The 20,892-nt window shown below is 47.8% G+C and overlaps 1 protein-coding gene across 3 annotated transcripts in view; it reads right to left on the reverse strand.

Annotated features, from left to right (window-relative positions):
• Positions 1-19,860, reverse strand: part of LOC120046568 (ubiquitin thioesterase Zranb1-like) — a 42,599-nt gene extending 22,739 nt beyond the window's left edge. For all 3 annotated transcript variants that reach the window (XM_038991914.1, XM_038991913.1, XM_038991912.1), the window contains exons 1-2: positions 19,572-19,860; positions 8,096-9,102 (exon numbers count right to left, since the gene is read on the reverse strand). In XM_038991914.1, the coding sequence (XP_038847842.1) occupies positions 8,096-9,014 (919 nt within the window). In that variant the 5' untranslated portion in view covers positions 9,015-9,102; positions 19,572-19,860. The remainder of the gene's footprint in view (positions 1-8,095; positions 9,103-19,571) is intronic.
• Positions 19,861-20,892: the final 1,032 nt, after the last annotated feature.

Below are 20,892 nucleotides of genomic sequence, written 5' to 3' on the forward strand. Positions count from 1 at the left end.
TAAAGTGGTGATCCTAACTGACCTAAGACATGGAATTTTTACGAGGATTAAATGTCAGCAATTGTGAAAAACTGGAGTTTAAATGTATTTGGCTAAGGTGTATGTAAACTTCTGACTTCAACTGTACATGTTTCATTTTAAAACATTTATCTTACAAAGGAGTTGTTTAATCTAACTTTTCTAATTTTTACAGGAAAATGCCACGGGCACTATCTGATGTGTGGAGACATTTCACTGCAGCTAATGCAGAAGGAAAAGCTGTGTACATTTGCAAATACTGTGCCAAATCATATGTGAAGAATGCAACAAAGACACAATTATCTGGCCAAGTGCATAAAGTTCCCTCAGCGCTCACAAGCAACCTCTGACAAAAGTCCTCCTACTTCTATTCGAGGTGAAAATGATGAATCAGACACCTTATCGATAGCAACATCTCATGGTCCTCCTGGACTCAGAAGTTGTTTTGACTCAATGGAGGAACGTAGTCAGAGAAATGCCGATGAATGTCTTGCTCAAGCGGTGTATGCAACTGGTTCACCTCTGATGCTCACAGGCAATGTGTATTGGAAGAGATTTATGAATGTTCTTCGCCCAGCATACACCCCTCTAACCAGACATGCTTTATCCACTAGTTTGCTGGATGCAGAGTTCAAGTGAAGGTCAAGCAAATCATAGAGAAAGCAGACTGTATTGCAATCATCTCTGATGGGTGGTTGAATGTTCGTGGGCAAGGAATAATTAACTACATAATCTCCACCCCTCAACCAGTATTCTACAATAGCACAGACACAAGGGACAACAGACACACCGGTCTCTACATTGCAGATGAGCTGAAGGCAGTCATCAATGACCTTGGACAAAATAAGGTATTTGCACTGGTGACAGACAATGCTGCGAACATGAAGGCTGCTTGAAGTGGAGGAGTCCTACCATCACATCACACCCATTGGCTGTGCTGCTCATGCATTGAATCTGCTCTTCAAGGACATCATGGTACTGAAAACAATGATACACTCTACAAGAGAGCCAATGAAATGGTTAGGTATGTGAAAGGTCATCATGTTATAGCAGCAATCTACCCCACCAAGCAAAGTGAGAAGAATAAGAGCACCACATTGAAGCTGCCCAGCAAGAACCCATTCGGGTGGTATTGTCATCATGTTTGAGTCTCCTGGAGAGGAAGGAGTCTCTCCAAGAAACGGCCATATCAGTCTGCCGATATGGACAGCCCTATCAAGAGGATCCTCCTGGATTATGTATTTTGAGAGAGAGTGGTAAGCAGCCTGAAACCTATAGCAGTAGCCATTGCATGGATTGAGGGAGACAATGCCATCCTGTCTGATGTTCAGACTCTGCTTGCAGTTGTAAGATAATAAATCCGTACTGCCCTGCCCACTTCACTGTTGCTCCAAGCAGTGGAAACTGCAGTTCTGAAATACATCAAAAAGCGTGAAGACTTCTGCAACGTCATCACTACTGTGTCTCTCCACCTTGGCCTGGATGAGGGCAAGGTTCTTTGCCGTCTGGCGAAGTACACTTCCAAGCAAGGGCTTTGGGATGGAGATGCAATATGGCAGTCGTGCCAACATATCTCATCAGCCACCTGGTGGAAGGGACTTTGTGGATCTGAGGCTCTTTCCCGTTGCCTCCATCATCCTCCAAATCCCACCAACATCAGCCGCCTCAGAGAGCAACTGGTCCTTGTTTGGGAACACATACATGAAAGTATGCAACATGCTGACCAATACAAGGGTTGAAAAATTGGTGGCCATCCGGGCAAATTTGAGGCTTTTTGAGCCTGACAATGAGCCAACCTCAACAAGGTTGGAAAGTGACAGGGAAGTTTAGGCCTCAGAGTCTGATGTTCAAGAGGTGGACATTGAGGAGGTCCAGGGAGAAGACATGGAAGCCTGAGAGGAAGACAACCAAAGCTTTAGTCTAGAAATTATAATTTTACAGATGTATGTTGAAAACGTTTTTGGGAGATGTGATGGCTCAATGGGGATCATTCAATATTATTTTGTTGTTCAGTGAAATCATCCCATGTGAAGAATCAACTCATTTAATTAAAAGTTAAATTCATAACTAAATAGTATTTTAACCTTTCTATTGGAAGGATGTAATCATTTGCAAATATCTCTACTTATAAAAGGTAAAAGGTTTATGTTTTTGTCTCCATATGATATGGTCAATATATCCAATGCAAAAAACATCTACATTTAAATGGCATTAATATAATTTGCATAGATTTCCATTAATTCCCACGGTAAATTTCCACCTCTGAATATTCCCCAAAATGTGCAACCCTACTCATCACACAGGCTAACTAGACTGCACTGATAGGAGGTTGGGGGATAGATATAGCTGCCTCGCACATGTATTTCTATAAATAAAATGGGGTCAATGTGTGACATTGGGATACACATTTTTAAATGGTTTGAAGCAAAAATGCAGTTCCATATGTGTACTTAGAGGAATGCAAATTGGACCATAACTCCACCAATACAACATGGGCCTAGCACAACGCAGGATTCTGCATTTTTCATGCAGAGAAGGAAAGATAAAAAATATCGTTTTCTAAACGCAGATCTAAAATGCTTCCGCTCGGCTTCAGTCAGGGTCGCTGCAAATCATGAACGTAAAAGGACAAATTTTGTGGTTCGATTGCACTTCTCCACTCAGATTAAATATCTTTGCTCTCATCATTGGATCACCAGAGAGCGCTCTGACTGACCTGTAGGCTAATGTTCTCCATTACGTTCCTTCGGTGTGGTTTCTCTGGTAGCAAGTCAAAATGCAAGATTAACTTTGAGGAAAACAATATATTTCTTTTTTGCCAGCTACATTTCCTATGATAAACAGAAATATGATGGCCATGCATACATTTTGCAAACAAATACCTTGCTTTTTCATTGTACGCTCATTTACTTGTCTGCCAGTGACGTCTGTTGTCATCTGATGGAGAAAAAAAAAAAATCTGCCTCATGGGTTGCACTAATGTATTTTGTGTATAGAAAAAACTATATAGATGCACACAGGGCCTAAAATTGGTACGCCACCTGCCAAATTCAGGTAGATTTTGGTATTGGCGGGTAAGATGTCCATTTCACCAGCCACCTTGGCGGGTGGTCAGCATTTCACTGTAGTCTATGTGGCCGACGCAGGCACACAAAGATCCATGAATAGTGGTAGCATTAATCTCACCATTTTAATGTCACCATCGCTGTTTTTATAGTGAGAAAGCGACCAAAAACCAGGTTCCTTTAGTAATGGAAGGATTTGTATGGAAAGTTAAGTTGAAGCCTGCATTAGATGTCCTCATAATACCCACACGTGGTTTTACCACAGTGTAACACAACACCCTTCAATTGAAGCTGCGGGAAACAAATGAAAGTGACCACATCTCTCAAAAAAACTGACCAGAAATGAAATCACTGATAATTACAAAGGGAACAGGAGAACTCATAAATTGGCTACAATAATGACTAAGACTTTCAAACACCAAATTTAAAAATGTCTGATTTTCAAGTTAAAAGTATTCCAGTACTTGAATTTCTGAGCTCCAAATTCAAGTTGGCCTTTTCAAGCCCCTTGTATTGTTTAAAATTGCAGGTGTAACATGGAAAACAAAATGTATTTGTCATGTTATTTAATTACCAGATAATAGTGTGAATAAGCCCACTATGCTCTCTACGTAATTTGTCGTCATTATATCCAGAATAATTCATAGGAATAGCACTGTAGTCCTACACAATTGCACACAGTAGTGTCCAATCCGAGGCACAAAAACATGAACTCCTTACCTTGATGCTTTCTCTGTTAATTCTAAATGAGAACCTGCTGTAAATCAAGCAGAGAACCGATGATCAACATCAATTCGCTAGAGATATTAGATCCAACGTGAATCCAGGCACAACGGTCTTCACCGGCGTAACTAATGAGACACCAAAATATTTGGGACATTCCTCGCAAACACCTTTTTTCCAGCACTTGGGCTGTTGTTGCATCACATGCACTATCACAACAGCTGTTCGTCACTTGACTGTCATTCAGAAAACTCCTTCCTGGATTAGATGGTGTGAAAATATCACGGCATAATTAAACAGCGCGACCCCAAATGTGCATCCAACAAGTATTATGCATAATTATTGAAGAAGAACCGTTCTGGTTAGAAGAATTTGATTTTGCAATCGCATAGATTTTTGGGGATTTGTGTGCCCATGAAAACTGTGTTCACCACATAACATAAACAGACACTAAATGTTACACTGCATTTCTGAAATGTCCATATACATTTTTTAACTGTCCAACAGCTGGAGCCAGGATTGTCACAGGGTTCAAGTTCAATGTCTAATTTACCTGATTAATATATGATATAAACAACAACAACTTACACTGCCATAAATGCAAGGGCAGAAAGGTTAAAAGTTATCACATGATTTGACAAATCTGTCAAATCACAAACCATGAGAAATAATTAAACAAGAGTTCAAATCTAAATTGTATTGGCCACATACACATATTTAGCAGGTGTTATTGCAGGTGTAGCAAAATGCTTGTGTTCATAGCTCCAACAGTGCAGTAGTATCTAAGAATTCTCAACAATACACAAATCTAAAAAGTAAAAGAATGGAATTAAGAAATACATAATTATTAGGATGAGCAATGTCGGAGTGGCATTGATGAAATACAGTAGAATATAATACAGTATATACATATGAGATGAGTAAAGCTGTTTAGTCTCTCGGTCCCAGCTTTGATGCACCTGTACTGTCCTCGCTTCTGGATGGCAGCGGGGTGAACAGGCCGTGGTTCGGGTGGCTGAGGTCCTTGAGGATCTTCATGACATTGGGTGCTGTAGGCAGTGTGCCCCCGCTGATGCATTGGGCAGACCGTACCACCCTCTGGAGAGCCCTGCGGTTGCGGGCGGTGCAGTTGCCGTACTAGGCGGTGATACAACCCGACAGGATGCTCTTAATTATGCATCTGTAAAAGTTTGTGAGGGTCTTAGGGGCCAAGCCAAATTTCTTCAGCCTCCTAAAAAGGTTGAATAGGCACTGTTGTGCCTTCTTCACCAAACTGTCTGTGTGGGTGGACCATTTCAGATTGTCAGTGATGTGAACGCCAAGGAACTTGAAGCTTTCCACCTTCACCGTGGTCCCGTCGCTGTGGACTCTGCTGTTTCCTGAAATCCCCGATCAGCTCCTTTGTTTTGTTGATGTTGAGGGAGAGGTTATTTTCTTGGCACCACTCAGCCAGGGCCCTCACCTCCTCCCTGTAGGCGGTCTCGTCATTGTTGGTAATCAGGCCTACTACTGTAGTGTCATCTGCAAACTTGATGATTGGGTTGGAGGCGTACGTGGTCATGCAGTCATGGGTGAACAGGGAGTACAGGAGAGGGCTGAGCACGCACATTTCTGGGGCGCCTGTGTTGAGGATCAGCAAAGTGGAAGTGTTGTTTCCTACCTTCACCATCTGAGGGAGGCCCATCAGGAAGTCCAGGACCCAGTTGCACAGGGCGGGGTTCAGATCCAGGGCCCCAAACGTAATGATAAGCTTGGAGGGTACTATGGTGTTGAAGGCTGAGCTATAGTCAATGAACAACATTCTGACGTAGGTATTCCTCTTGTCCAGATGGGATAGGGCTATGTGCAGTGCAATGGCAATTGCATTGTCTGTGAATCTATTGGGGCAGTAAGAAAATTGAAGTGGGTCTAGTATGTCAGTTAAGGTAGAGGTGATATGATCCTTAACTAGCCTCACAAAGCACTTCATTATGACAGAAATGAGTGCTACGGAGCAGTAGTCATTTAGCTCAGTTACCTTTGCTTTCTTGGGTACAGGAACAACGGTGGACATCTTGAAGCAAGTGGGGACAGCAGACTGGTATTGGGAGACATTGAATATGTCCATAAACACTCCAGCCAACTGGTCTGCGCATGCTCTGAGGACGCGGCTATGATGCCGTCTGGGCCAGCAGCATTGCAAGGGTTAACATACTTAAAAACGTCCTACTCACATTCGGCCACAGAGAATGAGAGCCCACAGTCTTTGGGAGCGGGCCGCGTCGGTGGCACTGCGTTATCCTCTAAGAAGGTGTTTAGCTTGTCTGGGAGCAAGACGTCGGTGTCCGCGGCGTGGCTGGTTTTCCCTTTGTAATCCGTGACTGTTTGTAGATCCTGCCACATACGTCTCGTGTCAGAGCCATTTGAATTGCGACTCCACTTTGCCTCTATACTGACATTTTGCCTGTTTGCCTTAGGAAGGGAATAACTACACTGTTTGTATTTGGCCATATTCCCAGTGACCTTGTCATGGTTAAATGCAGTGGTTTGCGCTTTCAGTTTTGCGCGAATGCTGCCATCTATCCATGGTTTCTAGTTTGGGTAGCTTTTTATAGTCACCATGGGAAAGACATCCCTTATAAGCGTCAATGTTATTCTCAAAGGCTACCCGGAACATATCCCAGTTCGCATGATCAAAACAATCTTGAAGCATGGATTCCGATTGGTCAGACCAGTGTTGAATAGACCTTAGCACAGGTACTTCCTATTGAGTTTCTGCCTATAGGAAGGGAGAAGCAAAATGGAGTGGTGATCTTATTTGCAAAAGGGAGGGTGGGGGAGGGCCTTGTAGGCATCTCGAAAAGATGAGTAGCAGTGATCTAGTGTTTTTCCTGAGCGAGTACTACAGTTAATGTGCTGATAGAACTTCGGTAGCCTTTTCCTCAAATTTGCTTTGTTAAAATCCCCAGCTACAATAAATGCGACCACAGGATATGCGGTTTCCAGTTTGCATAAAGTCCAGTGTAGTTCTTTGAAGCCCTTGTGGTATCGGCTTGAGAAGAATATACACGGCTGTGACTATAACCAAAGATAATTATCTTGGGAGGTAATACGATCAGCATTTGATTGTGCGGTATTCTAGGTCGGGTGAACAAAAGGACTTGAGTTTCTGTATGTTTGCACAATCACACCATGAGTAGTTAATCATGAAGCATACACCCCCGCCTTTCTTCTTCACGGAAAGTTATTTATTCCTGTCTGCACAATGAACTGAGAACCCAGCTGGCTGTATGGACGGGGATTCCGTGAAAACATTCCGTGAAACAGAGTATGGCTCTCTAGAAGGAGATCCTCGCCCTGAGCTCGTCTACTTTGATGTCCAGAGACGGAACATTGGCAAGTAATATACTCGGAAACGGTGGATGGTGTGCCGTCCTCCTGAGTCGGACTAGAAGTCCACTCTGAATACCTCTTCTCCTCGGGTGGAGACTTGGAGTAGACTCCGGGATAAGTTCAATAATGTAATTCGTAATGCTGGTGAGTTACCACCGCTCTGATATCCAACATTTATTTACGGCTGTATGTAATAACACAAAAAATGTTCTGGGCTAATAATGTAAGAGAGAACACACAAAAAAAACAAAATACTGCAAAGTTGCTTAGGAGCAAGAAGCAGAGCTGCCATGTCTGTCGGCACCATCTTGGGTTAAAACAGCAGATTTAATCTTAATGTAATGACATGAAACAAAATTGGCAGATTATCATCAATGATTTATCAACAGCTGTAACAAGTTGTCCAGTGTAGGTAATACTCACTGGTACCCTAGTTTACCGAACGACAAACATTCTGTTCAGTCTAGCAAACAAGAATATCTGTCAGGTGAGGGTAAGGGTCGGAGGAACATAATGCACCTATAGACTATGGTTGAGTTCCAACCTGACATATTGCTATATCTTATGATGTGGTTAGCTGATATGGTACCTATCTGGCATTCATCTGCACTGTAGTCAGACAGGAACTCAACCTCTGGCTTGAGTCAACACAGCACAGCAGTTCCTAACTGTTCATCCACCCACTCAGCTTGCACAGGCTGCAGCCTCTCCTCTCAGAGCATGAGCAGGGAATCTGTTAACTCACTGCATAAAATGTATAATGAAGAACTCACATTTCACAACAGAAGTACATAAATACAGGGGAGTTATTTCTCAACCATAATGAGCATAACATTCGCCACAGAAGGCAATGCAGAAAAATAAACAGGGTTGGAGATAACATTGATTTCCTTGCATCCACTCACGCATTGACTCACCTGCACAAGCATTGAGAAACAACCAGTCAGTCCTCCTCATCCTGTTCTTCATCTGTTTAAGCCTCTTAAAGTCCACCTGCCGCTCCTCTATGCTCCCAATTCCGGCTCCCAATGCCAGCTCGTTCCTCTGAAAGTCCATTTTAGCCTCTGCCTCCCGCTTGGAGGTGGGCGGGGACCTCCTCTGGCTGCCGCAGCACCCCACTACTCCACTTCCCACACCCCCCCTCCTGTTGTCACTGTCCTGCTCGTTGAGTATGGAGGGTGGTAGGCTCTCGGGCTTCAAGGCCAGTTCGATAGGTTTTGCCAAGCTCTTGTGCCTGGAGTGGTCACACACCACACATTTGCACGCTTTAGGCCAGTTTGCATAAGTGCAGGCGGCACAGGTCCAGTGCTGGGCGTGGGTGTTGAGGCGGTTGCGGTCGTTATACTCCTCGCAGGGGTCCATAGGGGTGGATGGGGGTGCGGGTCGGCATCCTGAGCCTGAGGTCTGGGGTGACTCGGTGGGAATGCGTGGCTGCTGCGCCAGCCCCTGGTGGCGCTGCTCCTGCTGATGTCCCTGATGCCGCTGGCACAGACACTGAGTGCAGCGAATGGCACAGGGCCAGTTTAAGTAGGTGCACATGTGGCAGGACCATTTGCTGGAGGGGGGCTCGGGGGAGTCTGTGATGCGGACACGGGGGCGGGCACTGGAGTCCGGGCAGATTAGGAGACTGGAGCCTCCCTGGGGTGGGCTGTTGCTGTGACTCAGAAGTTCCCACTGGTGGCTGGAGTCCAGGCCAGGGGTGCTCCGGAAGGGCTCTTCGGTGATGATGGCACCCCCGCTGGGCCTCTGGGCGCGGCACATGGTGCACTTGATGGCAGAAGGCCAGTTCTCAAACGTGCAGTACTCACAGGCCCACTTGGCACCCAGCTCAGTCATCGTCACTCCACCGCTGGGTGATGGCTGCTGCTGGGAGGGACTCTGGTTGGCAGCTCCACTCAAGGAGATCACACAGGCAAGCAGGATGCTAGGGTAACAACAGAAACACAGGATAGGGTGAGGGGCCATACTGGTCTTTAAAATCATCAGACTGTGACACATGCAGAAACACACAGAATAAAGATCACAGATAGACCTAATATACACATTTAGACTTAAAATGGATGTCATGTTTGAAAGGAAATGTTTTCATAAGTAAAACAAGAACATCAGTTAGGCTAGTTAAGCCTAATCTATTATAGAGTAACAGATCTGATATTAGAGACCTCGCAACTCTGACACAAAAACTAAGAAAGCTACTTGTATTTCATCAACCATGCTCAAACAGCTACAACGATGTGCGCTCTTGACCCGGCACAAATTCTCAGTGCGTTAAATCAAAGCCTGAGAGGCTCAGGGCAGATTAACCCACATAGCAAGAAGCCAAGAGCAGCAGGCTGCAACCCAATCTGCCTCCATGCCTCTTAAAACTGATACCGTAAACACATCCGGAGATACAGAGCAAATGTGCATTACAGAGCAGTGTTACCTGACAAAGGACAGATGAAACCAGACAACACTCAAACTCATACCAATAATGAACCTTAAAAAAGGTAGACTCAGCGAAATGATGTTGCCACGAGCAACACCGCAGATGTTGCAATGAGCGAGATGCAAGACTTCGCTCTCACAGTGACACACAGTTTCTGCGCATTTGCATAGGTTTGCTTCACATTGGTATGGCATGGCAGGTACAGGACCAAAACAGCTGGGAAGTTTCAAGGCTCCAAAGTCTAATTCCAATGGAGCTTTGTTTGTGTAGCGCTCTTAATTATTCATACTTTTTTTGTTGGCACTTTTTACCACTTTTCCTCCCCAATTTCGTGATATCCAACTGGTAGTTACAGTCTTGTCCCATCGCTGCAACTCCCGTACAGACTCGGGAGAGGCGAAGGTCGAGAGCCATGCATCCTCCGAAACACGACCATGCCAAGCCACACTGCTTCTTGACACACTGCTCGCTTAACCTGGTTGACAGCCGTACCAATGTGTCTGAGGAAACACCGTACAACTGGCGACCGTGTCAGCGTGCATGCGCCCGGCCCGCCACAGGAGTCACTAGAGCACAATGGGAGAAGGACATACCGGCCAGCCAAACCCTCCTCTAACCCGGACGATGCTGGGCCAATTGTGCCCAGACTCATGGGTCTCCCGGTAGCGGTCGGCTGCGACACAGCCCGGGATCGAACCCGTATCTGTATTGACGCCTCTAGCACTGCGATGCAGTGCCTTAGACCACTGTGCCACTCGGGAGGCCAGTTCTTCATACTTTTGTGTGGTATAATTTTTTTTACTTCGCGTAGACAACGCTGTTAGTTTTTGCAGAAATTGACCCACTATGCTGTTTACTTTATGCACCTACGTCATGTCGCTGAGTCTACCTTTAACAATGCAGTTAAAAAGTTGCCCCTAGCTCTGACCTAGGCCCGTGAGGTTATTTGGTTAAACTATCTATCTATCTAAAAGGTTCTCAATTAGGGTGGGATAGGTTGGTCCTAGATCAGTGCAAAACAGTCTACTCTATTATTACAACAAAATGCTGTGAGATGCATTTCAGCACATATTTAAAAAGGCAGCAAAACCAGGTTGAGGAGTAACTTACATTTGAAAGTTGAAACCACAACAAGCATAGATACACACGGCTAGGCATGGCTTAATGTGACCACACCCCCAAGTGGGGTACAGCCATAGGGTACCCTGTTACTCCTATGATAAATTGCCTGCTTTACTCATAACCTGACAATGGCTGTTTTTTTATCATTATGGAAATGTTTGGTTGGTCATTTTTAACATACTTTTACATCATCTTAAATGAACAATCTACATCATACCTAAAAACACTTTCATTCTAAATGTAAAAATGTTAGCATGAACAGAGACTGTCGCATGGAATGTACGTCACAATTATGGGGCCAAGCGACGACTCCAGACTAACTAGCTAGCCCTGCTCGAAAAACTGACACGTTCACATTTCCATAAACGTTTTCAGCAGCATCACGTGTTATTAATATACTTGGCTGTCATGACAATAATTAGTAGGAGAAAAAGACCACAAAATTAAGTTGAATCAACTGTCCAAGGACCAGGTTAGGTGAACCACATGGTTTCAGGATATTACAAGCGCATTCGGAAAGTCTTCAGGCCGCTTGACTTTTCCCACATTTTGTTACATTACTGCCTTATTCTAAAATTGATTAAATAAAAATCCTCAATCTACCAACAATACCCCATTAAGACAAAGCAAAAACAGTTTAGAAAATGTAGCAAATGTATTAGAAATACCTTATTTACATAAGTATTCAGACCCTTTGCTATGAGCCTCAAATTGAGCTCAAGTGCATCCTGTTTTCATTGATCATCCCTGAGATGTTTCTACAACTTGATTGGAGTCCAGCTGTGGTAAATTCAATTGAGTGGATATGATTTGGAAAGACACACCTGTCTATATAAGGTCCCACAGTTGACAATGCATGTCAGAGCAAAAACCAAGCCATGAGGTCGAAGGAATTGTCCGTAGAGCTCAGAGACAGGATTGTGTCAATGCACAGATCTGGGGAAAGGTACCCACAAATGTCCGCAGCATTGAAGGTCCCCAAGAACACAGTGGCCTCAATCATTCTTAAATGGAAGACGTTTGGAACCACCAAGACTTTTCCTAGAGCTGGCTGCCTGGCCAAAATAAGCAATCGGGGGAGAAGATCCTTGGTCAGGGAGGTGACCAAGAACCCGATGGTCACTGACAGAGCTCCAGATTTCCTCTGTGGAGATAGGAGAACCTTCCAGAAGGACAACCATCTCTGCAGCACTCCACCAATTAGGCCTTTATGGTAAAGTAGCCAGACGGAAGCCACTCCTCAGTAAAAGGCACATGACAGCCCACTTGGAGGTCACCAAAAGGCACCTAAAGGACTCTGAGACCATGAGAAACAAGATTCACTGGACTGATGAAACCAAGATTTGGCCTGAATGCCAAAGAGTCACATCAGGAGGAGACCTGGCACCATCCCTACGGTGAAGCATGGTGATGGCAGCATCATGCTGTGGGGATGTTTTTCAGCGGCAGGGACTATGAGACTAGTGAGGATCGAGGGAAAGATGAATAGAGCAAAGTACAGAGAGCTCTTCTATGAAAACCTGCTCCAGAGTGCGCAGGACCTCAGACTGTGACGACGGTTCACCTTCCAACAGGACAACAACCCTAATCCCACAGCTAAAACAACTCAGGAGTGGCTTCAGGACATGTCTCTGAATGTCCTTTAGTGGCCCAGCCAGAGCCTGGACTTGAACCCAAGCAAACATCTCTGGATGTATTGCATACAGCTTGCTAGTTCGCTTGAAGATAGGACTAGTGAGCTGTATCGTTCAAATAACAGCTATAATATTCTTCCGCATTTGAATATTTATGCAAAACTGGAGATTCCACCAAGTAACATTAGGTGTAGGTATCAACATTGACTAATTTGGGCCATTTGGTTGGGTTGTCTCCCCAGCTGGTCTCTGGCAAGTTGAAAGGCCATATAAGCAATCCAACAAGAATACACTTCTCTAAATACTGTAGCGACCCGCACAGACAGCTGTGTGTTATGTGTTAGGCTAGTAGGTGGTTGTGTTGTACTGACCAGTACCCAGTGTTCGCGGGGTCCGACATGCCAATCAACCTGCTATCTGCCAATCACGGGAATGCCTGGAATGTTCTGATGCCGGGCATCCTGGCGGTTGGCGGAGTGGCGTGGAGGGGGGTTGGGCAGGGGGATGGAGCATTGGAAGTTAAGACCAGGTTTAGCCTTTGTTCTCCCTCTTTACGTCTGGGCTTCACAAGAGAAGGTCACGATTGGCTTGTGGGTTATCTGTCTTATTTGGCGTGTGCTACGGCCCAAACAGTAGCCTGTGTAAAGTTGGTTTAATAAACCGTCGATTCGCAAACTCAAGCCTCTGTCTGGACAATTGTTCATTTATGATCTTGTCAGGTCATTACATTGGTGTCAGAAGTAAAAACGTTGATAAAAGTTAGCCAGCTAGCTAGCTGACTTCTGTGGCTAGCTACCGTAGGTGAGAACCGGGGTTGAAAATGCTTCGAGGGAATCTGAAAGTGAAGGTGGAGGTAGGGGACGATTATGGCCAAGGAGGTGCGTGTGCATGGACGTCGGAGGTTCTGGCTGAGGAGATCGCCAGGGCGTCGGAGCGCAGAGGCCGCTTGAGGGAGGACGTTAGAGTGATGGCGGCTGAAGCGGGCATGAGCGCCTCGTCGACTGTGTTTCGCGCGGATTCTGGTGGGCGGACCGAAGTGGTGACGTCGACGCGGCGGGACGAGGAATCTGGGGCTCAGGATGTAAACAAACATGGCGACGCCCAGTTCCCGGCTGCGTCCGTATCTGTTAAGACCCCGAAGTATTCCGGTAAGGCGGATTGGGAAGCTTTTCATGCTCAGTTTGAACTGTTAGCTCATTTTAGGGGGTGGTCGGATGAAGAAAGGGCACTGCAGTTGGCATTATGCCTCACGGATGAAGCTCTGGCCTGTTTGATATTGATTAGCCCCGAGGACAGACATGATTATGGTGCTTTAGTGGGAGCACTGAGGAGGCGCTATGGACAGTGTGTACAGCCCGGGCTACTGCGCTCCGAACTGAGTAATAGACGCAGGCAGCCTGGAGAGCCTCTACGGGTGCTAGCTAATGACATTGAGAGCCTCTCTCGGCGGGCATATGCTCACATGCCCCCCTCCGTGCAGAGCGAGCTAGCACGGGACCAGTTCATACAGGCGCGCTCTCCTACGGAGCTGCGCATACAGACCCAGCTGGCTCATCCTGAGTCATTGCAGATAGCCTTGGAGATGGCTTTGGAGAGGGAGCTGGTGTGGGCTGGGGCTTCAGCTAGGGCTTTGGTGGGGGTGCAGGGAGACACACCCTCTGTGCGAGCTGGGGGGCAGAGCAGCCCGGAGCCGGAAAAGCCTGCATGGGTGGCTGAAATGACAGAACTCATTCGTGCTGTGTCGCTACAGGCGGCACGAAACACACGCCCTGGTCCCAGGGTCTGCTGGGGTTGTGGCCAGCCAGGCCATCTGCGCCGAAATTGCCCCATGTCCCCCAGAGCTCAGGGAAACGGCTCGGGGTCCGCATAAACCGGGTAGTGCGGACCCCTGGCTTTCTATCCCAACCACCATCTTCTTCAGGAGGAGCCCACCGGCACAGACGGGGAAGCAAGGCTCCACTTCCCCCAGAAGCAGACGAGAGCAAGCGGATGGAGCCTGTTGTTGTGGTGGGCCGGACCTGTGTTGGGGACTTTTGTCATGTCCCTGTCACTGTGGAGGGGGTGCCCTGCTCTGCCCTGGTGGACACTGGGTCCACAGTAACCCTGGTGAGGCCAGATATTGTGCCAGGTTGGACTCAGTGTGAGCCTACAACTGTGCAGCTCCGCACAGTCACAGGTGAGCTGGCACCCATGAAAGGGAAGGGAATAATGACTGACAGTAGGGGGCAGGACTGTGCGTCATCCTGTGTGGGTGGCGGCTGTGCAGGACCCTTGTATCCTGGGGTTGGACTTTCTTAGGAGCACAGGCTGCCAGTTAGACCTAAATAGGGGCACACTGAGCTTCCAGGGAGGGCCGGAAGTCACCATGGCCCCCCCTAATGTCACATTCACTCAACCCAACAAACCCTTTACTCCAACAGTTAAAGCATCAGAGACTCATGGCTGCCCCCCCTCCCCCACAGCTGTGTGTGACTTTTCCCCAGCCCCCCTGTCACCTACGGCGGTGTGTTACATTCCCCCAGCTACCTCCATGACACAGCCCTCTGTGAGCCCGGGCCGCGCCCCCCCAGCCCAGCTACCCCAGATGGGAGAGGAGAGGACACTGTCTGCAGTGAGGGAGATATGGGGGAGGAACTGTGTTGGTCTTGACCCCGAGCAGCAGGAACGGTTGTGGCAGTTGCTGTTTGAATTCAGAGACAGCTTTGCGCTGAGTGAGGAAGAGGTGGGTCAGACTCATCTGGTGCAGCATGAGATCGACACAGGTGATGCTCGACCCATCAAGATGCGTCCCCGCCGTATCCCGCTGGCACGCCAGGAGGCGGCAGACAAGGCTGTGTTGGAGATGCAGCGGGCAGACTTCATTGAGCCCTCAGACAGCCCCTGGGCGGCGCCAGTCGTCATGGTTCCGAAGAAGGGGGGCAAGCTGAGGTTCTGTGCGGACTACAGGCGGCTGAATGAGGTAACCAGGAAGGACTCATACCCCATACCACGTATCGATGAGTCGCTGGACCTGGTTAGGGGGTCCTCCTGGTTCTCCTCACTAGACCTCCGCAGTGGCTACTGGCAGGTGCCCCTCTCCCCAGAGGCCAGAGCCAAAACTGCGTTCTCCACTAACAGAGGACACTGGCAGTTCAAGGTCCTGTGCTTTGGCCTGTGCAACGCTCCAGCTACTTTTGAGCGTTTGATGGACAGGGTGCTGGATGGCATCCCCCGACAGCAGTGTCTGGTATACCTCGATGACATCCTGGCCCATGGCAGCTCCTTCCAGTCAGCCCTGGGGGCGCTACGGCGTGTGCTGGAGAGGGTGGCTGCCGCAGGTCTGAAGCTCCACCCCGAGAAGTGCCACTTCATGAGGAGAGAGGTGTCCTTCTTGGGCCACCGAGTGGGGAAGGAGGGGATCAGCACCATGGAGGACAAGGTAGGGGCTGTCAGAGACTGGCCCACCCCTACCGACCAGCGTCAGCTGAAGAGCTTCCTGGGCCTGGCCTCGTACTACAGGAGGTTTGTACGGGGCTTCTCAAGCGTTGCTGCTCCACTGAACCGCCTGCTGCCGAAGGACAAGGCTTTCACTTGGACAGTGGAGTGTGAGGAGGCGTTCAACACCCTCAAACGTGCACTGATCGAGGCCCCCGTGCTCGCCCCCCCTGACCTCACCTTGCCCTTTATCCTGGACACAGACGCGAGCAATGTGGGCATGGGTGGGGTGCTGGCCCAGGTGGGGCCAGAGGGGGAGAGAGTGGTGGCGTACTTCAGCAAAACATTTGACAAACATGAGCGCCGCTACTGTGTCACCCGGCGGGAGCTCTTGGCTGTTGTGGCTTCCGTCAAACACTTCAAGTACTACCTGGGTGGTCTGCCCTTTACTGTAAGGACTGACCACTCTGCTCTCCAGTGGCTCAGGTCTTTCAGAGAGCCAGAGGGGCAGGTGGCACGCTGGTTGGAGGAGCTTCAGCCGTATGACTTCACGGTGGTGCACAGGGCAGGGGCACGCCACTCCAACGCCGACGCCATGTCCCGTCGGCCCTGTACTGCAGACGGCTGCCGCCACTGTGAACGGAGAGAGGGACGGGAGAGAGAGCTGTGTGCAGAGGAGGGGGTCTGTGCCACAGTGTGTCGGGCGAGCGGGCCTGTCTGCTGTGAGCTGCAGACTGTCGACGTGGCTGAATGGCGGCAGCAGCAGGGACGGGACTCAGACCTACAGCCAGTGCTACAGTGGGTAGAGGCGCAGGTGAGGCCACCATTGGAAGAGGTGACAGCGCTCTCACTCGCGACCAAAGGGTTGTGGTCAAAGTTTGAGAGACTGCGGCTGGCTGATGGCGTGCTACAGCGGGCATGGAAGGAGTCAGCTACAGGAGAGGAGAGGTGGCAGGTGGTGGTCCCAAAAGCATTGCGGGAGGCTGTGCTCCAGAGTACTCATGGGGGGGTGGGGACTGGACACTTTGGGGTCACAAAAACACTGCGCCGTCTCCGTCAGGGCTTCTACTGGGGGCAGCACAAGAGGGATGTGGAGGACTTTTGTCGCCGCTGTGACAACTGCACAGCGAGAAAGGGCCCCCCAGGCCGCTCTCATGCTCAGCTCCAACAGTTCCCAGTGGGGGCTCCCATGGAGAGGGTGGGAGTGGATGTAGTTGGGCCGTTCCCCACCACAGACAGTGGAAACCGCTGGGTGCTCACGGCCATGGACTATTTCACAAAATGGCCCGAGGCCTATGCTCTGCCTGACCAGGAGGCAGAGACCATCGTCGACGCCCTGACAGCGGGGATGTTCAGCAGGTTTGGAGCGGCAGAGTCCATCCACAGCGACCAGGGCAGAAACTTTGAGTCCCGTGTGTTTGCCACCATGTGTGAGAGGCTGGGTATGCACAAGACCCGCACTACTCCTCTCCATCCTCAAAGTGATGGCCTTGTGGAGCGCTTCAACAAAACGCTTGGACAGCAGCTGGCCATCGTCTCTTCCAAACACCAGCGTGACTGGGACAAGCACCTGCCTATGGTCCTCATGGCATGCCGCTCCGCTGTCCAAGACTCCACCTCCTGCACGCCTGCCCTCCTCATGCTGGGGAGAGAGATCCGCACCCCTGCGGAGATGGCGTTTGGTCGGCCCCTGGATAGCCCTCATGTTCCCCGGGGCCGGAGTATGCCCGGAGACTCCAGGACCGCCTGGAGACAGCCCACACCTTCGCCAGAGAGCAGCTGGTGAATGCAGGTGTGAGGCAGAAGAGGAACTATGACGTGCACACCCGGGGAAGGCACTTTGTGGCTGGGGAGCTGGTCTGGGTCTACAGCCCGCTAAGGAAAAAAGGCAGATGCCCCAAGTTGGACAGTCACTGGGTGGGACCCTGCAGTGTCCTGGAGAGGGTATGGGAGGTTGTTTACCGGGTGCAGCTTCCTCCCAGGGGGAGAAAGGTGGCACTGCACCGGGACAGGTTAGCCCCATACAGAGGGGCCTCTTCTCCCCAAACCCCAGGAACCCCCACAATTCCCCTCTCTGGCAATGACATTCTCCAGGCACCCACCCCCAGGTGCCGCAGACAAGGCTCCAGACAGCCCACTCCCCCTGTCTCCCCCCCTGTGTCACCGCGTGGTTCCCCAGAGCCACGGACTGTATTACCCGTTCCCGCTTCCTTGTCCCCCATATCCCTGCCTTCATCCCCTGGTTCCCAGAGGGGCACTCTGCGACCATCACGGCCACGCAGGCAAAGGAGACCTCCGGGTCGCTTCAGAGACTTAGTTTGTTCCCTCGGGGACGAGGGACTTTGTGGTGGTGGGGCTGTGTAGCGACCCGCACAGACAGCTGTGTGTTATGTGTTAGGCTAGTAGGTGGTTGTGTTGTACTGACCAGTACCCAGTGTTCGCGGGGTCCGACATGCCAATCAACCTGCTATCTGCCAATCACGGGAATGCCTGGAATGTTCTGATGCCGGGCATCCTGGCGGTTGGCGGAGTGGCGTGGAGGGGGGTTGGGCAGAGGGATGGAGCATTGGAAGTTAGGACCAGGTTTAGCCTTTGTTCTCCCTCTTTACGTCTGGGCTTCACAAGAGAAGGTCACGATTGGCTTGTGGGTTATCTGTCATTTATTTGGCGTGTGCTACGGCCCAAACAGTAGCCTGTGTAAAGTTGGTTTAATAAACCGTCGATTCGCAAACTCAAGCCTCTGTCTGGACAATTGTTCATTTATGATCTTGTCAGGTCATTACAATACCTAGACCGTTCAAGGGCAGGTAGTAGTTACGCAACATATCTGACAAGCGAATTAGATAGAGATGAATTTCTCGCTAGCCAGCCAGCTAGCCGGCTAAAAAAGCTAGGGGTAAACAAACAGTGAAAGTAAGTATAATGCGACAGTTTTATTATCTTTTCTGTCAGTGTTAGCAGGTCAGGTAAATTAGTGGCTGAATAAGTATCATGCAAATTATCGTCATGACAGCCAAGTATATTAATAACTACACGTGATGCTGCTGAACACGTTTATGGAAATGTAAAAGTGTCAGTAGTTTGTTTAGGAGGCCACCAAAGTTTGACAAATTACATCAGAGCAACAGGAGTACCCTATGGCTGTACCTACTCCGGGATGTGGTGACATGAAGCCACGCCTCGTTGTCTGTATCTATATTGCCTGGATTGGTAGCTACCTGATTGGTAAAAAATTGTGTTTACTTATTTCAATTGAGCAATGTAACAAGTCAACTACTGTAATTAGCTAGTTTTGCTACTGCATACTGGGCTGGGCGTGTCGAATAGAAATCCAAATGATTATAGTTAGCTATTTACAAAGTAACAATGGTAAAAACACATAACTACATGACAAACTATTGTAACTAGTTAATTTAGCGTCTGTCTAATAATTTAGATTTGCGAGACGACTAAAGTTTGTTAATATGCAGGGCGAAATTCACATTCGTTTAAGACAAGATTTTTTAAACAGACAATGTTGTGCCCGTTAGTCTCTTACTTTACGAAACTGTTTTGACAAATCAAATTCTAACCAACCTTAGCAAATATGAAAATAATCTAGTGTAGCTAGCCAACTACAGTACAGTAAAGTACCTAGCTAACGTTATCTATTCAGTGCAGCTATGATGATTGCAGTAAAGGTAACGTTATTGCTTTCGTTCTAAACAATATCTCATACAAGGGGGACAACTGTAACTAGCTAACATTTAACCGTGGCGTCTCCTGGTTTTAACCAAAGATGTAACTGTATTTTACCTTTTCCTGTGTTTACACTCCTTCAAGGCGCAACCACAACAAGCCGCTCTTGAGCTTCAGTCCAACATTAACGTTATATCGCTCGAGCTTTCCAAACGAAACCCAATCTGTATGTCCCGAAGCCAAGCTTTCATTTGGTCAAAAGACACATATTTAAGTTTCCGTTTGTACGTAGCTTCGAGACCTGTGCAATAGAACAACCCCCCCCCCCCCGATGCAGTCTCTCCGGGGCTTTAAATAATTTTAATCCCAATTTTCAACCGCCGTTCTGTCGGTCTTTAATGGCGGCGTGGGGGGACACTGAAAAAAAAAATACACTCCAGAGAGAAGCAGAAGGATTTAGCACCTGGATTCACCGGGCAAACTGATTGGATAGTTTTTTGTATTCCTCCTGTTTGCTATGCTATACGTCTTTCGTTGCCAATAGTTGACAAGCTTTATCAAATATGTATAACTATGTGTTATACCTGTGGCTTTATTTTAGCAGTCGCTGATGTCAAAATATGAAATATGAATATGAAACCGTAATTAATTTCTGCAGTCTTGGCTCAAATTATGTACCACGGAATATTACATTCCACCCCATTCCCGGAGCCACCGTCATGTCATTTGTTTACGTCTGTATCTCAGCTGTATATCTTTAAGGGACATTAGGATGACGTCATTATTTGGATAAAAAAATATATACTGCAGCAGTCTGCAGTAAAGGGCAGGTTATTAAAAAAGTCTAGGCTACCTGCCGCTCTCGAACGCCGGCTAACGGTTCTCTGGAACTGTCCAGAGCGATAGGAACGCATGGAATATTTAAATTATCTGGGATTTTTTATTTATTTATAGCAATGCCATATGTATAAAATGTTATATTTGCTCATATGATTTCCTTAAAAAAGACATGCAATCTCTTGACTTTTACTCTCAAATGAATAATAATAATCTTGGATAATAATTTATACAATAAAAATGTTCAATAACTCCAGAGAATGACAACTGTTTTCTCTAATTCAAAAGTCCCACTAATGAATGTGCACATTAACGAATTTGTATGTGAGAGATGTGAATTGTTAAAAGTGTAATGCGGCGGCTTTTTTGTTTGTTATCTCAATTAAAATGTTAAAAAATAAACAAAAATAGCTTCTTAGGAAATAGTAATTTCTCAGGCAAGAATTTTGCTAGGACTCTCTGGGAGTGGGGAGGGGAAAACTGAAAATTAACTGTTATTGGTGGAAAGATTTGGAACTCTCTCTTATTGGTCTATTAACTAATTTACTGCATGGTGATGTCATAATGGAAGGCCAAAACTCCACCCTACCAAAACAGGCCG

Source organism: Salvelinus namaycush, chromosome 4, assembly GCF_016432855.1.
Source record: "Salvelinus namaycush isolate Seneca chromosome 4, SaNama_1.0, whole genome shotgun sequence".
Lineage (NCBI taxonomy): Eukaryota > Metazoa > Chordata > Actinopteri > Salmoniformes > Salmonidae > Salvelinus > Salvelinus namaycush.